Raw genomic sequence first — 18250 nt, forward strand, 5'->3', positions numbered from 1 at the left:
ATCATTTGTTAAAGTAATTTGAAAAATTAATTGCACAAATCATGTATGCCAGACAAATGGCACAAAGACACACTTGGAAGTAAAAACTACTTTCCCTCAAGAAAACCCTACTGGAACTTTCAAGAAGTATCACACTGATTTTTTCCACCACCTTGCAAATGGTGAACTGAACTCTGCAATGGCTTTCAATTTTCCATCGTGCTTTTTTGACGCAGCAACTCCTTACAAAAGTGATTCAGCCACATTAGCTTACAGCTAAAAAAAAAAAACAAACCACACTTCAAACATAAGGATAAAAGATCAGCTTGTCCACCCACAAAAATAATTCCACTACGTTTCCATGGAACATGGCTCTTGAGGGAATTTCTCTTTGGATCAAACACAAAACTACATTCATCATCATGGTGGAAAAGTTTTGCCTTTATTTAAACAGGATAGTTCAAGAACTTGTATGTGTTCAGCACAGCAGTTAATTTATAAACTACAGAAGTTGCCAAAAGGGGAAACAGCTGGGTTTAGGGAACAGGAAGGTGTTTCCAACAGCTGAAGCGGGGAAATTTCCTGTAAGCACTGCTGTAAAAACGTAGTAATCAGTACAGGCAAGGCATTTTTCCACTCTCAAGAAAGAGAACGATAGCAAGTGCCAAGACACCTACTGGGACTGGCACCAGACTACTCCAGAGGCAGCACAGCCATCTGGCCTTCCCTGGAGTTTGGAATTTCAGCCGCTCTGTGCTTTGATCTCCAGTTAATGCACTCAGAGACAGGTCAGCCAGAAGGGCAGGAAGAGAAGAGCAGTAACCAGAAACTGCTCTGGAGCACCCCTGTGCTCCTGCCAGCAGAGACTCCCCACACCTCCCACTGCAGCAGCAGCAGCCGCCAGGAGTCAGGCTCATTTCTCAAATATTCTGACAGATCAGAACACCAAAGTGTCACGGTGTTTAATGGCAACAACAAATTTCTTTGGGGGATGATTTCCAATAGCCAGCATAACTCAGAGGCATGACAATCCCACTGGAACACTCCGCTTTTCCCATTATAAGCAAGTTTTTTAGGCAGTACTTCAAATGTATTTATTGTCATCTTCCTAGCTAATTCCAAAAGCTACCATGAAAAAAATCTCAAGGATTTGGGACTCACTTCTACAAACTTAACTTGGTAAAATGGATAAAGACTGAAAAACCTTTCCCTCCTCCTCCCTTACTACCACTCCAACCAGAGTGCAGTTACTTAGTTTTTGTTCCATATCATCTCAACATAATTAACATTACGGAAGTACCACAATTGTCCTTTGGAAATGACCAATGTCAACAACTCTAAGAGGAAGCCAATATTGATCTTAAAGCTTTCTTTTGCTTTGCTTGTTATAAACAAGTGGAATTCTCCTTCACAATTCCTAAGTCTTGTGACAACAGCCCAACATTCCTGTGTGGCTGTTACAAAGTCCGTGTGAACACTAAATGCCAGATGAAATCTCTCTCTGCATCGCCCTTCTCATTTTTGTTAACTGACAGGAATCCTTCATCACTCTTTTCCAAAGCACCGCATAGAAAGCCTGAACATGCACTAAGCTTGATGAACAGTTCCTGAATTATCTTCTGGTGCAGCTGAAGTCAAAAAGACTTCTCTTGATGTCTGAGCACTGTTTGCATTCCTGTGTGGCACACAGCACTCAGTGAATTTTGGCTCCCCACCTGCCACAGCCACCCTCCATCAGAACCAAGCAGCACCTGCCTTTAGGAGCCACGTGTAGGCAGATGTGACACTCCCAATAGTTGGCCTAGTACTGGGAAAGGGTCAAGCCATCCCCTAACTTCCACATCAGAACCCTACTCAACCTGACTGCTTTTTAGAGCACTGCAGTGTGGCCTGACAATTGGGGTACAGCAGGGAATACTCAGACACATGTTTAACAACCACAAATCCATCTAAAACACTCCACTATCCACAAGTGCCCTTTTAGTTATTCCAGTTCAGATTTCTCATTTGTGAAATCAATGGTCAAGGGCAGAAAGTTCTACAGCAGTAAGATACTCAGTCCCTGGAGGGAAGACCTGTCTCCTCCTTCCCAAACACAGCACATTTGGGCCACAAAGAGAGGGCAGCACCTCTTCTGAACCACCATCACAGCTTGAACCAAACTTGCTGGCACAGCATATCTGGAACAGGAGCGATGAACCAGACAAACTTCGTTATCTACTTACCTCTATAAAAAGATATCTTATCTTCAGTATCACTAGAAACATTTCTTGCCGTTTAAGTAAGCAGATACACTATAACACTACAGCCTCCTAAGTCCTTTTTACTTTGAATACTAATCTTCCCACCCAGTAGCACCCAAAACACATCAATGAAAAAGACAAATAGTCTTTGCTATAAATCCTTTTGTAATCTGAAGTGATCCTTTACTCAATCGCCACACCTTATCCTGGGCAGTAAAATATAAAGAGAAGTACAACACACAAAACCTCAACACAAAGCGTATCACAAGATTATAACACCCCAAACCTACACACATTTTTTTTCTACATTCCCCAATACAGTGGTTGTTGTTAAGAGGTCATGTGTAGAGCAAATGAAATTTGTGATTACACACTAGAAATAAACAGCAGCTTTCATTTTCTCCAGACACATCCCAATGAGACCAATGAAGCTTCCAGAAACACAAAAATAGCATGAAAAGGAAAGGCAGAGGGTAAAAAAAAAAAAAAAAAAAGACAAAAAAAAAAAAAAGGCTTCAATGCAAGAGATAATACTGTTTTAGAATTTATGCCCCTTCTAATGAGGAAATTCACAGTCTCTGGTATTTTTGTCCAATTCTATGCTAGCAAAGGTTTCCAGAAGAAGAGAAAACTTCATCAGGTGAAATGTTCCTAACCAGCACCTCAAAGTGATCATCTCCCAAGAGACAATTTTGCTTCACAAATTAATACAGCCACATATCCTGGCAACAGTAACAATAGCCACTTAACAAGGTTCCTTTTCATTTTCCTCACCAAGCACACAAAACGTTTTCCACCCACAAGGCCCTGTGTTTAGCCACTGTTAAATACAAAGCATTCCTATCAGCAAACAACAGACCATACTTGAACTGATTGAGACTCCTTCCCAGCTACCATGGCTCTGTACCACGTACAGCAACTCCTTGTCAGTCAGAGTTTCACAGATGAAGAGCCACCCCTGTTCTCTGCAGCAACAGAAGTAGTGTCCTTTTGCTGCTGGAAAACCCAGTATTTAGTGCAGAGAAGGTGCTATGAGACTTTCTTTAAGCAACCACTTGTTGACAAGATGGCACAGGAAAACTGTAGCATGGTAAGATTGGAAATGGAGAATATTTACCAGTAAAGAGAGAAGGTATGCTATTTCCAGCAGACAGAAGAGAGCCCAGAAAGTCATGTGCTAGAATAAATGACAGACTGCTGTAAGACGTCTTACATAAGAACCATTTTGCAGATAAACACAACATAGTGTTCACTGCTGACCTGAAAGCCTTCACAGCCATTGAAGGGCACACAAAGATGCCAGTTCAAACTGTGCTCTAAAACCAACATGACACACGAAATATGCCATTATTTCCTGCCACTCTCACCAAAATTTCAAGGGTAGTACAATGCTAATGACATTGAGTAGACAGATACCAGCAAAGAGCTGATGCAAATGCAGAACTACAAAGACATGTCTGCAAAACACCTCTAAGTTTGACAGCGCTTCAGATTGTCTGTCTAAACGGGAGGAGTAAGCTCAGGTCAGCAGACTATATTCACATCTGCCCCACTAAATTTAAACTCTTGAGAAAAACTATAATTACACAACATCTGTGGTGAACTCTGAGTCAGTACACCACAGAGATATCAAAGATAGGGAGGAGGGATGAAAAAGAAAAAAAAAAAAAGGAAGAGAGGGGGTGGGAGAGAAGGAGAAGAGCAAGCAGCAGCCACGTAGGAACCAACGCAGAGACATTTGCAAAACCCATCCTCACGAGTAACCTCAACAGAGCCAGAGGGGGCTGCTTAGAGCCCCATTCTGAAGAAGTGTTTGTACTCTGGAATGTGAGACAATCCTCTGGAGCACTATGGAGCTGGCAATACTATTCCTGTGCTCTAAGCCACACATGCACATTGGCAGAACAGGAACTCCAGATATAGCACAGAGTGGCCACACCTTTACCAGCAGCAACAATCCTTTCCTGGCAGTTTACAACTGGACACAAAAAATACTCCAAAGTTTCATTCAGGGAAAAAAATTGGGAGTAGCAGACCAAAACAGATCAGTCCACAGCACTTGCTGCTTTCTCTCCAGATTTCTGAACCAGCAAACACAGGGCAGCAGTTCCCAGCCTGTTCATTGAGCAGAAAGAGATGGTGCTCTGTGCATCTCTGCAGTAACAAAGACCACTACACACACAGATGGGAGAGAAAGGGCAGCTTGTTAGGGCAGCAGTGCTCCCTCAAAGAAAGCAGATAAACACAGGCAGGGAGAGACCAGCCTGTGCAGCACATCACAGCATGCTGTAGTTTTCCTACAAAATCAATGAACCTTTCTTTTCTGGACAGGGAACACACAAAATTCCTCAAGCCTTTGGGCAAAGGGAAAAAAAAAAATCTTCACAGAACTGGGCAAGGACAGGTACTTCAGTGACCAAGATTCCAACTATAACTTACCTTCTTCAAAGGTTTTATTCTTCAGTGATGTACCTAGGCTACAAAGCTTTAACACCCCCAATCTTTCATGGCTGCCTAACTGCACAGGCAAAGAATACTACTACTTACGTGGAAAGCAGCCCTCTGAATGTGGAAATTGGAGAACAAGGCCTACCTAATAAAAACCCTCATTGTTTCAATTACTTCAATCTACCACCATCCACCACAGTTAAAAAACCATCCCCAAGTGTCACCTTAGGCAGTAGAAAATTTACTACCTGAAGCCAAGAGTAACTGGTTTGCACTAGTGAAGAATGAAATATTCCTGCTAAGAAGTTAATTAAAGTTTGTCTCTGTAGAAGAGACAAGAATATTGTAAATTTCCATGCTTTTACTAAAATGAAGTTACCCTTAAACCTATAAGCAATGCTACATATTCTGTAATGAAAGTCTTAGTGTCCAAGAATATCCCTCTGGCTAGGTGCCCTGCCCTGGCATGGGTAAGGGTTCCTGTTCTCCTAACATGCATCCTACAACCCAGGCCTGATGTTTAAAGAAGGGATTTTCCTTTGTCCCTCAAAAGAAAAAGGCAAAACAAAACACAACTTCAAGAATTTAGAGAAATACTATTAAAAACTTTTTTCTTTAAAAGAAGTGCCCTTTCTTTATTTTAAGACTATATCCACACATAATATGAGTAAATATTCACAAGGGTATTAAAACACTATTAATCACTCCACTCATTAAGTGCAATTACACTCTGACCTTTGTGAAAGCCCTAATAGACCTTGATTGCTTTCACTTCCTACAGCGGTACAAACCCCATCAATAAGCCATGAAACTCCTATTTTGCTTTTCAGAGTGTAAGCATTTGATGCAACTATAGAAACAAATGCTGGAGTCCTCCCCATTTTCCTTGCCTTCATCCAGGTTCAAACCACAGGAACCAAAGGGCTGCAAAGGAAAAATCACCGAACGAAGAACTACACGATAGCTCCACCGCTCCCAGAAAAATTCATGTTAGCTATGGGAGAAGTGGGAACGGGACCCGAGCCTCCAGTACGCACTGCCACGGCGCTGGCTTTTTTTCTCCTTCCTTTCAGTGGAAGGAGTCTCCACCCATGCACAATATAAACACAGGGTACCGAAAACTTGGCCAAATTAGTAGAAGAAAAAAAAAAAAAAAAAAAAAAAAAAAAAGTTGTGCCTAACGCGCCCCTCACATGATCCCCGTCCCCCTCCCGTCCGCGTCCGCCCGGGCTTGGGAAGGGGTTGGTTTAAGGGAGCCCCAAAAGAAATTGGTGAGAAGTGAAAGTAAGGAGAGGAATAATACGAGGCTGTCCCGGGAGCGGCCGGGCAGGGGCCGCGTCCGCCCGAGGCCACCGCTCTCCTCACCTTCGCCATCTCTGGGATCCGCCGGGTGGGGCCGAGTCCGAGTCTGCAAAGAGAGATGCGACAGTGAGGGACAGCGAGGAGCAGGAAGCGACAGAGCCCGCCCGCGCCCCTCACCTCCCGCCGCGCTGCCCTGAGCCACCAGGAGCACCGAGCGAGGCACTGAGGGAGGCACCGAGAGCGGCAGCAGCCAAGAGGAAGGAGGGCCCGCTGCGGCGCCGCCGGCTCTTGCCTCACCCGGGGGCCGGGCCAGCCCCACCCCGGGCGGGCGGGGAGCCTCGGCCGCCTCCCGGGACCGCCTGCAGGCCGGGCACTGCCGGCTGCGTCCCGGCTGTCTCCTCCGACACTGCGAGGATGCCCTCGAAGGGTGGCATTGGTGCTTCTTAGCAATCGTAAATCTTTTAAAAGAAAAACTACATTTGCCGATAGACAGCCTCCAGCAGGTGCTCAAGTCCCCTCCCCACGAAGTCTATATAAAATCAGTTCCCGTGTATCTGGAGGGGATCCTATCCCAGCACTAAAGGGCAAGTCTGAACTGAATTCGGTAAAAAGCAGGTATTCATTAGCTGACCTAGGTTGGCTTCCAAGTAAGCTAGGTGAGCACAACAAGCACAGTGTTGAACAGAATGTAAGGGCTATAAATTCTGGACTATCACAAATTACAAGCATTTCAGGCAGTGACGCTTCTCACTTCACATCTTCCAGAAGACCATTTCCCTGCCCCAGGAATAGAGAAGACATATCTAGTTTGGGAGAGCAAGGAGGATGCAGTCTGCATGGCTCCTCAAGGAGCTGCTCCATCTAAGCTGCAGACAGACTCACTCCCTCAGCCACAAAGCCTTGAGTCAGACGAAAGGAGGAAAAGTAATTGCAATGCGAATGGAATTCACTGTCTCTGCCAAAATAAAACACGAACATAATCCCACTGTGTGAGCATTTTAACGTGAAACAGTCACTTCTGTCTGAAAGTAAGTTGCCTTTACCTCACAAACAGCAAGAGAAACATAGATCATGATGTAAATTTAAATATTTGGTCCAGCATTTCTTGTTGCCCCAGCAGTGCACATACAGTTCAGCAAAAACATGGGATCCACCCATCTGGCTTCCTCTGCAGGACCGAGGACCAAACGATTTGCCAAAATGTCCTTATTTACTTATTAAAGCCCCATTTGAATGGGCGGCATTCCACATTTGCCCAAAGATGCATGAAGGGAATAGAGAGCTGCTCATAGCATGCATATGGAAAAGCACATATGGATGAGATGTAGAATAATAATATTAAAGAAAACATTACAGATCATTAAACTATTAAACTATTAAAATAGTTTTTAAAAAAAGAGCAGTTGATACTCAAATACCACTTATTGGAATATTACTTCAAGCACAATCTTGCTTAGACACATCCACCCCTTTCTGCAAAATTAACTCTTTTTCTCCTTACTCATCATATCCAGGGCAGAGACACGCCACATTGGATCACGTTTCAAGCTTTACCATCTAGAGAGTGCAGACATAAGGAAATGCAGTGGGAGCCAAAGCCGCCCTATTTAACACACTCCAAAATTCTGTCAATCAGAATGAGGCACATGAACACAGCAGTAAAAGCTCATTGAGTGCCAAATGGAAGACAAACCTCAGTAGTGAATCAGATGTGTGATAAAGAAAAAACTATTGGGTGATGTGGAAATTTTAAAAAAGCTGTATCAGTATCATGTGAACAATTAATGAGACTCTAGAAACCAGGAAATCTGTAATCATCATCATTTTGAAATATGTTAATAGACTATCTGCTACAGTAAATACACAAAGGTCAGTAAGTTACTTTTCCTGACATCTAAAAAATATCTATTAAACTTCACAAATAAAACAAACCCTTGTGTAATTTGGGAAAAGGTGTCTGTTTGTCCAACAAATTATTTAGCAGTTAGCATGGGACCACCTGGAATGCATCTGCACTACCTCCCTCTCCTTGCTCCCAGCAAGCCCATCCCAGCTCCCAGCACTGCAATCCAGGGTTTGAATCCTGGGCTCCCTGAAATGCTGAGTATAGTTTAAACCAGGCACAGTGACACACAACTTCTCCTATCCTAAAGAATCTGTTCCAAGCGTGTCATGCATATAATAGCACAATTAGAGGCAAGAGGGGAAAGCTTGGCTTTTTACTTTCCAATTTAGGAGAATGGATTTTTCTGGATTATAGGATTTTTGTTTCCTATGCCTTATTTAGTATCCTTACTACTGCATAGCAACTCTTAAGGAAATGATCCAACCGATGTATTGAATTCCATTTTTCCCTTTAAACTTTTTGTTGGGGGATGTGGATTTGGAATCAAATTAGCACATGCTTGTTGTTCTATAGTGTCTGTGTGAACACTTTGCTTCTCATTTCCAGTGGCAGAAGTCTATTCTATTCAAAACCAAAATATTTGGAATGGTTTTCCACTCTTCTACCTTCAACTAGCTCATTATTCTATTCTCTAACAAATATGAGGTAACATTCAGTCAATGGGAGGCAACCTCTGGATTTCTAATCAGTGAAGGAAAAGGAAAAGAATCTTGGGAATGAGAACACAGAATATTTTCCTGCTCTGGAAGGGGTCTGAAATGCATGATCCAGGATGAATTGCAATGGCAGGAAAAGGTTAAACAGAGAAGAGAAGGATCTTCTTGCCAACAAATGACATTGAGGGTTAAACCTACTCCAGTCAACCAAAAATGTTATCAATGTGTGTTTAAGCAAGGAAATATTTACATAACTTTAAAGCAAAGAGGCCTGGGGGAGCAGGGGGAAATGTTAGAGTAAAACCATGGGAAAGACTCACCAGACCATGTGGCAAAAGCAGATGTTGGAAAAGGAAATAAATCTGATTATCACAGAATTTCAGCCTTTGCATTGATTTGAACGCAAAGGGAAGAGGCAGGAGCAGCTCTGTTAGCAAATCCAGGATGGATCTGAAGACATGAACATATACCTGGAGAGAAGTGCACTTTGCACTGACTGCCTTCAGGAGAAACACTTCAAGAAAGGCTAAAACAGTTGGAGATGGTGACTCACAAGCACCAGATGCAGGATCTTCATGGTCACCACGAGCAAGTATTTCACCTGACAGCAGCTCTAACAGTCAATAGTGCTCACCCAAGTCACAAATAAGTCTCCTAGATTTAGTATAATTCTTTTTCTCATTTTTTTAAAAATGAAGACAAATTTTCACACAAGTTAAACAACTACATGAGGTCACAGCAATCTTTTCACCTTCCAAGCCCCTCCCTGCCCTTTGCATCTTCAATCACTACTAAAATCATACCAGGATGTAACAATCTGCTTCCCAGGGCTGCTGCTGGCACAGTGCACTTCCAATTCTTCCTTAACACAGAGCTGCAAACACCTGGAATGAAAAACAGCAATAAAGTATCAGAAAAAGAGTGGCAGTGCCTTAATTTAGCTCTGGCACACCTTGCAACTTTGGAAGCAGGGCCCTGTCAGTTCCCAATCCACTTCAAGGCACAAGTCTTGTCCACACAGAGTGAAATTCTGGGATTGTAGCTGCACAGGAAGGCCAAGAGGGCATTCAGGAATCATCAGATATGTGAAATAATTAGCTTGATATGGGGTTTCTAACAAGGGCCTGGAAAATGTTTTCAAAGTCTGGTTGCAGCACTAAAACATATCTGTGTGTTTTTTCAGAAACAATTGGAAAAGTCTGGGGGATGAAAAGTTAGCACAAAAGCAGTTAATTTCAGAAGCACAGCCCCTTGCAGCTGCCTTGAGGAGTTTTTAAAAAATAAATAAATAGGAAGATGGATGGTTTGCTGTATCGAGGCAGCCTTCCAGCAGGTCCTCACCTCCTGCCCAAAAGCATCATGCCTCATTTTGCTACCAATGCTATTCATGAGCTGCTATCTGACCCTAGATAACTACCTTTAAATGCATCACAGAAGAGAATAAAAGAGCAAGGCCCTCCTTGAAGCCAAGTTTACTCTGCTATGTATCCAGCAGCTGCTGAAAATTGAAAGGTCCTTCAATTTATCAAACAGAGTTGGAGCACAGGAATCACATTAGAGCACTTCTCACGTGAGATAGAAGGGCCAAGGCCTGTTATTGTCCTAGTTAAAATATTTCCTCCTAAAAGTAAAATCCCACTGCAAAATATTTTAAAAGCCTATTGTAGAGGCACTGAAGGGCAATAGGCTTACCAAGGGAGATTTTCAAGCTTGGGAAATTTCATGGAGCAGACCATTTCCTTATGGAATTATAATGAAAGATCAACCCTTAATGCTTTTCCACACTTTAATGTCTCTTTGGAAATGAAACAGTCCAAACTCCTTGATGAACCATAGTCAGAAGCAAAGGTGAGGGCAGGAAAAAGAGAGCCGTTTCAAGTTCATGCTTTGATGAACACTGACAGAGAAGAAATCTGTTTTGTTCCAGACTGGGTGCCAGAGGATAGAAATTTCTCAGTGCCTCGTTTCCCTGAGCTCCTACACGAGGACAGCTCAGCACAAATGGACAGAGCTTTGTGCTGCACTCCATCACCTTGTGGGTGGAAGGTGTGAGGTGAGGCAAACACTAAGCAGTAACACCATTAAAGTCAGGGACAATACAGGCAGGGAAAAAAACTTCAGAGTTTAACACTGACAGAAAGTTTATAAAATTCCTTCCCTGCTGCATGTGCTGGCACCAGGGGGCTGCTGAAGGACAGGCTAAGAGTACAAAGTAGAAGATTTTGTTGTTTCTTAAAGCACTTTGAGAGTTGCTTTGGAGACTAAATGTTGTCTTGTATTCCAGCAAAGACAACTTCCTGTAAGTGATTCATTACTTCTAATCCACAACCCATTACAGAGCAGCACTCTGTCAGATTCTTGATTTCTCTGGGGACACCAGTACAATGTGAAAAGGTTAATGGGGAGGTACAGGCATTCATACCAATTACAGCAGCAGGCAGCTGAATTCCTCTTACTGGAAAACTATGTTATTTTCATTTACTCAGAGGAGGTGCAGGTTTCTTTGAGATTGTCTTCAGAGTAAGACACATTGCAAGGATGCCATCAAGGTCATAATCTCAATTCAAGCAAAGATAAATCACTTGAGCCACATTCTAGTCCTTGTCTCAGGCCCCTGATGCTACTCTTGGTTACTAGAACAGCTCAGCAGCACTATACTAAGGCAGGGCTTGATTTCCAGACTAATTCTTCCTGAGGAACACAGTTTCTACCCCTAATGACTAGGGATATGGACTCCTCCTCTGGGGAAAGGAGAGGGAGAAGGGGTCAGGTGCTCAGGCTATATTCCTGCAATTCAGACGTTCTGCACTACAGCTTACCTTGAGCATGTCACTTGGCTTTGTACTCTACGCTTCCATGCAGAGATGGTGTATGAGGGCACGGCCCATCAATAATAGCAAACACTTGTCTTGTCCCCCATCCAGGAACTTGAAGCACTGTGTGAAGAACTTAAGAGCCATTGCAAACCTTTGGGACAGCACTAAGTAACCACCCAGAGCAACCAATGCAAGTTCAGAAAGGTATTTCCCTTAACCATTAGGCCATTAGTTCTACTTAGGAGAGAGGAGCAGAGAGAAAAATAATTGAGTTCTGTTAGCTTAATGGAAATTCAAAACATCTGAGGCAAGAAAATAAAAATCATCCATAAGTGGTTGTTTCCCCTCTTTGTAGAAGAGGAGAAATAAGAAGTGTAGCTGAAATGAATTAGAATAAGATCACTAAAAAAGTGTGGGCTTTGCATTTACTGTTCCCTAAAACACTTCTAAGTGAGGTCCTGCAACAAGATCTCTTTCTCACCGAGGGGCCTCCCATTAGAACCCACACAAGAGTCCTGGGATACAGGAACAGCATCATCTTCATTTTCAAATTGAGAATAAAGGCAAGCTCAGGCTCAGTGGTGTCCCCAAGGTCTCTGCTGGGGACTGATAACTGAGCCCAGGTTTCAAGTCACAAGCTACTGACTTTACACTGCTTTTGCTCTTCCTCACTCTGCCAAAAGCCCTGTGTCACTGAGAACTGCCTCCTTGGTTTACCTACTGACTCATGAAGAAGAAAAGAATCCATAAATTATTCTGAAGGTGCCAGGATAAGAAGCACCCTCCCACCTCCATGTGGCTGTTCTCACCTGACACAGCACATGCCTTGGCTCCCATAAGGGACAGCAAAACCAGGCTCACAAAAATCTGGTTAGATTATGAGGAAGTAAGCCTGGAGACAACACCAAAGCCTACATCAACTTCTTTTCTCTTCAGCCTTTCATAAAGCTTCTAAAACATGTTGATCTCAACCTTCCAAATGACTTTATCAAAACCCTGACTAACAGAGTGCTTTGATTGCATACTGCATGGAGCCACATCATACCCAGATAACCCAACAGTTTTATCAGGAGGCACTTGTGTCCTACAGAGCTTTAATGATTTGTCTGGAACTTAATGCCATTCTTTGTCCATAACTTTCCATATAATCCACCACACTGGATGGATGTTTAGTAGTCTAAAACACAAGAAATATTTTTAGCACTTAGCTCAAGACCTCTAAAGCCACTTTCCTGGTTTCTACACACATTTTCATACCTGAACTAAGACAAATCTGCCTAAACTGCCAGCATATAAGTAAAGTGTGTTTTAATTGCTCATTGAAAACACATACCCAGACACAGACACTCTAGAGTAAAATGCTCCATTTCTTAATTTTTAAACTTTAAAAGGTGAGCAGGCCACTCAAAGATCTGTGCATGAACAAAGCCATGCAAACATGAGGCTTTGGGCATCATTGTGGATAGGACAAAATTCCATAAACTTTCTCTTGCTTACTGTCATACACAATCAAACAGAAACACAATATTCTGAGTTGGAAAGGACCCACAAAGATCAAGGCTGGAGGGCCTACCACTGTCTAAACTGCAACCTTTGCCTTGAGGAAATATTTAAACACAGTTTTAAATACCATTTCTTATCATTCTACTTTTCCCACCCTGATCATTGCCAGGCACAAAAGAGTTTTTTCCTCCATGGATTACTGGCCCTACTGTTAAAAGATAGGACACTGCCAGTAGTTTAAACTTCTCACCTCCATCAGATTTTTGAAGAGTTGGCTATATGACAGAATATATTTATTCTTCCTAAACTAGCTGTTTGCCTGGGAATAAACTGTGAGTTCAGGAGAAATGTCCACGGTATTGTTCCTCTAAAAAACCTCTGTGTCTCTGCATCTTCCATTTGGTGGAGGTTTCGTTCACATTTTCAAGATTAAAACAATTAATATAGCACACCAACAGTTTCCAGTGGTGGCAATGACAGCAGAGCTGTAGGTAAACCAGGGCCAGGTTAGGGTCCAGGAACACAGGAACAAGTGACATCCTGATGCAAACTGCACTTCTGTTTACTGAAAGGTGTTCCCCCTCCCCAGTAATATCTTTTATGTAGTTATTATTCAGGTGTTCACAAAGGAAAACCTGGTTTTCTTGACCCTATCAACAGCATTTTTAATGCTAATTTTTCAGATTAGAGGATGAATTCAAAGTCAGGGGCTGTGAGTCCTTTTCAAGATCTGCTATTAGGCTACTATGAAACCTCAAGCCTCTTTTTCCAGGAGTGATATGGTTAGAACAGAATTTATTCTTCATAAAAGTGCCTTGATGCAAATCCCTACCCAAGAACTAATAGCAAGCATTAAACCCTAAACTATAGATTAGAATTGTTTTTGCTGAGTTCATGTAACTCCTGCCACGTATCCTGATCCCTCACCAGACCAAAACCCAGAGTGGTTTTTTGGCATTTAGATGTTACTGGATAATCCCATTTGCAGGGGGAACCACAGACTGCCTGATGTTAAATGTCATTCCCTGCCTCCTCCTTGTATATCCTGAGCTCCTCATTTTGTTGTATCTATTTCCAGTCAGTGGTCTGACTGACTTTTCTGAGCTTTCTGCAACACCACTTGCTTGACCATATCCCAGGTAAACAAACTCCTAAAAATAAAATTGCTATTCCATTCCAGGTCTGGAGGCCATTGGTCAGAACAGCCAACACCCAAATGCAAGCATGGAGTTAAGAAGGAATGAGATATCACAACTGAGCCAGTCAAATCATCTTCCTGGAAGGAGAAAAGAGAAATATCCAGACCTCAATATCCCCTTGGATGGGTGAAACTGAGGTTAGAGAACATTAAAGTTTAGTCACACAACTTGTCCAAACAGGGCAAATCTTGCTCCTGTCTAACTGCACAACTCCTAGCTCTGGACTGGTAATAAGGAGGAAAAGGGGAAAAATTCCCGCCCTGAATCCCTCCAACACCTTTAAAGCCCTAAGGCACTACAGTGGCAGGACTTTCAGCACCAGGCTGTGAGCTGCAGGAAAAGGTGGTGCAATCCCATCTGTGCCACGGCACTCGGCAAATCAGCACGTTTAACTTGGCATCCAAACTACCAAACAGCAGCAGATGCATTTTATTCTGTTAATGGCTAACCTGTTTCCTTGCTGGTGTTCTATTATTTGCTGAAGACAGCTGCGGACACAAATTACCTTTTTGCCTTCAGCCAAAATCAATAAATATTTATGGCTAATTAGGACTTTTCTCTCGGGGTTGTGAGCATTCACCTGGCTGAACAAGAGGCAACACCATAGATGCCAGGAACAGGGAGCAGCTGCTGCGCCTCTAACCAGAAGGGGAAGCCAGGAAACACCAACTTGACAGCAACCCCAGCCTCCACCTGCACCAGGATGTATATCCCAGTGTAGCAGGGATATAGATAACTGCTGTACAGCAGCTTAATAGCAACTCACCACAAGTTATCCTGCTGAGTACAGTGTCAGAGAAGGATGAATGCCTGCTTTTTGTCAGGCCCCCAGCCTCAGCCACTGCAGGAACTTTAGCTAAACCACGTTGCACCACGCTCAGTAGCAAATTTTCCAAAAATAGCCATAGTAGTAGTCAAAGGGGAAGTGAAAAGACGAAGAATGTAAACGCTGACTTGCTGAAATCCCTTCCTATAGTTCCAGTAGTCCCAGGGATTTTGAAAGCAGGATGAACCTTACGGAAAGCGGGCCATCTAGTGGCACTGCTCGGGGATTGCGGCACAGGGAGAGGCCTCCACAGACGCTCCTCCATCAGGACTGTGACAAATCAGAGGAACAAAAATAACTGCGCATGAGAGTCCTCCAAAATCCTGACACGGGATACAATTTTACCACAAGACTTCACGCAACAATTTCCCCCTCTAAATAACTATAAAAAATAATACCACCAAGTGATTAGACAGGTGTTCCACCTGATGGGTTTTCCTTTTTTAACACTCTTGCTCTTTGCTTCCCTTTCTCTCAAAACCAGTCAAAAATTATGCATTATGCATCCTGCTGCACCTGAATTATGGATTCACACTTGGAAAAACGATGGTTTTGCCTTTTTTTTAATAAGTTAAAGGGGAGAGCTCTAGTACTGGGGAAAAGAGAAAGGCTTTGTTTACCTACATACCCTAATATTTGATCCCAGAATGGTTTTGCTTACTAAGCAGATCCCCCACCAAGCTCTGCTTTCTGCAGTACCACACTGTGAGCAGGTTTCTGTAAGTAAAATTTTCCATAGTAATAGATAATCACATGCCAAGAGTTTGTCTTTAACACAGGAAAGCTCAGTGCTGAGCTGGAAGTGAATCCAGAACAGATACAGTAGGATCAATAGGGAAAAAAAATTAAAAGGTCCTGGTTTGGGTTTTTTAAGATTTTTTTTTTTTTTTTGTCATCAAACCTTATGAAGACTTTGCACTTGATTTTGGGTTATGTGTTACGCATTAAGGAAATCGTTCATGCCCCCAAAACTGCATATTAATCCTACAGTTGTAAGGAGAAAATAGTAAAGCCTGTCAATTACTCAGTAGAGACTGCAACCAAAACCATCACAATTCATAAAAGCATTTCATGCCTTCCTCTGTACTAGCACTGAATAACACTTCATTGCTTTTTAGTGTTCAAATAATTCCCCTCAAAGGAAAGCTGAAAGGGGAAAGAGTTTACAACAGTGAGATGTCTCTACAGTCAAGGCAGATTTTGGTCAAGCAAACTGGTTTTTTTTTTTTTTTTTTAATTTGATACTCATAAATGACATCAAGCAAATAGCTTTCAAATGGTGAATGAGAAATCCAGCCATGCCTTGACTATGCTCAAAGGACCAGACTAAAGTGGAAGTACCAGGTTAAAAAAAAAAAAAATAAAAGCGGGTTTTAATTTAATTTCTGTTTAAATTAATATTGCACAGTTCCACGACTATGCATTTCCTTTAAAAGTTAAATTGTTTCTACAGAAGCTCCCAGGTTTCTCAGAGCTGCAGGCTGAGACAAGCAAAAAGATGAGATGGTTACACCCCTTCTCACATCACAGAGCTCAGCCCTGTCACAAGCATTTGTTGAAGCTTGATGTCTTTTTTTCCTAAAATGTTGTCACCTTTGTGTTTTCCATTGAGCCTGCTGTTACTTACAGAACTGGTGGCAGAAACAGAAGGTTGAAAAGGAAACTTGTTTGGGGGCTTAGGGCTACAAGTAAAGGCCACCAACTTGCCATCACAAGGGGACCTTTGTGGGTTCATTAAGCAAGTTTCCTCACGGCACTCCCAGTAACCAGCCACCCACAGGGCAAAATAAACTCATTTTCCGTAAGCAGATTCACCTGCCTTCCATGCCACAACAGGGCAAGAGGGATACGTGCTCTTTTCCCTGAACTGAAGGGCAAATTGCAAGCTTTATTAGCTGGCATTGTAACACCCTTTCTAGCAGTTTGGGGTTTTTAACATGCACTAAAGTGGCAGGTAAGAGTACATGCAGGAGTAGCTTTGAGTCCATTTGTATTCAGCTCCAGGAACCCAAAATTTTGGCTTCAGCTACCAAGGGCCTTGAGGCAGGTGGGTCACCGCCCATGCTCAGGTTTTGAGGGGCACATAAACTCCCCACAGGTGGTCCCCACTAGAGGCTTGCATTGTATCCCTGCTCAGAACCACTTTATGCCTGTTTCCCCACCTGAGGAATTAGGGTGACATGGCTTTGCCAAAAACCAGCAGCCAGGAAAGGACAAGCAGTGCACACACAGGCCAGGTACAGCACATGTCCCTCCCAGTTTTTTTGAGCCATGGACAAGTTGATTGAATTCAGTCAAGTCTGAATGAGTTATGTGAATACAGGGCTGGGATAGAACAGCAATGAATCATCTTTTTCGCCATGCTTATTCTTTACACAGACCTCTTCTTTATTGCAGACCTCTAATTCCTCTGCTAAACATCCATAATTTTCTGACAGCTGATGAGTCTTCAGGGGTTTCATAAGTGAATCAGGGCAACAGACACAGACCAGTCCATTAAAGCAGGCTTCACTAAAGCAGAGTTGTAAAATTTATAGACTTCTATTTTAACACAGAAGTGGTTTACATCACTTCAAGTACTGGCAACTTACCACGTCACTCTTAACAAAATCATTTCATTAGGGGCTTACGAAAGACCACAAAGATATACTGTCTGTTTTCCACGATTTTAAAGTGAAAGAGGGCACATCACCCCCCAAAAAAAAGGTACACCTCCATCCAGCAAAAGAGTGCTAAGCTGTGTTCACAGGACAGAGAAAAACCCCTGTGGAGACACCAAAACCCCTATCGAAGTGCTGGGGAGATTTGACAAAACAGGAGAGGCCTCATCATGTACTGCTCTATAAAATCTCACTGTTTTCCTGGGAACTATTTGGCTGAAGAAGACAAAAAAAAAAAGCCCCTCATGCACATTTCCCTTCCCTCTCTAAGGAGGGCCATACTCTGCTCTTTCCTACACAACAACCCAAGCATAGCAAAACACATAAACATGTCACCTGCTGCTCCTGCATCTCCTCTGCCCTGGGCCCCTCCATCCTTACCTGCTTCTCTTCACAGACACCCACCAAGTTGCTCCAGAAGGCATCACTACTGCCCAGGTCAGCAGCCAAGACCTGGGACATCACTTCCCAGCCCTCCCCCCTCTCCCGAAAACCCATGGGTGCCTGTCCCAGTGCTCTTAACCTCTCTGTTTCCACCCTCACCTGCAAGTAAACGAGCCGGATCCCCTCTCTATAGGCCACACCTGTGTTTTGTTCTGCTGCTCCTCCTCCACCTCCAGCCCATCCTCACTCCCCACATGGCTCCCTCTGGCTATCAGAATCCCCCAGGGCTCACAGAAACAGCCCTAAGCTATCCCAAAGAGTCAGCGCC

At 43.1% G+C, this 18250-nt stretch overlaps 1 protein-coding gene across 2 annotated transcripts in view; it reads right to left on the minus strand.

Moving 5' to 3' along the window:
- The window catches only part of ANXA5 (annexin A5), a 31139-nt gene extending 13115 nt beyond the window's left edge, over positions 1 to 18024 (minus strand). Inside the window, exons 1-3 of one of the 2 annotated variants that reach the window (XM_069012588.1) lie at positions 17920 to 18024; positions 9338 to 9418; positions 6036 to 6078 (exon numbers count right to left, since the gene is read on the minus strand). In XM_069012588.1, the coding sequence (XP_068868689.1) occupies positions 6036 to 6044 (9 nt within the window). In that variant the 5' untranslated portion in view covers positions 6045 to 6078; positions 9338 to 9418; positions 17920 to 18024. Of the gene's footprint in view, positions 1 to 6035; positions 6079 to 6149; positions 6214 to 9337; positions 9419 to 17919 lie in introns of those variants that run through there. The other variant, XM_069012587.1, reaches the window with a different exon arrangement.
- Between the last annotated feature and the right edge of the window lie 226 nt (positions 18025 to 18250).

The sequence above is a fragment of the Aphelocoma coerulescens genome, chromosome 4 (genome assembly GCF_041296385.1).
Source record: "Aphelocoma coerulescens isolate FSJ_1873_10779 chromosome 4, UR_Acoe_1.0, whole genome shotgun sequence".
Taxonomy (NCBI): Eukaryota; Metazoa; Chordata; class Aves; order Passeriformes; family Corvidae; genus Aphelocoma; species Aphelocoma coerulescens.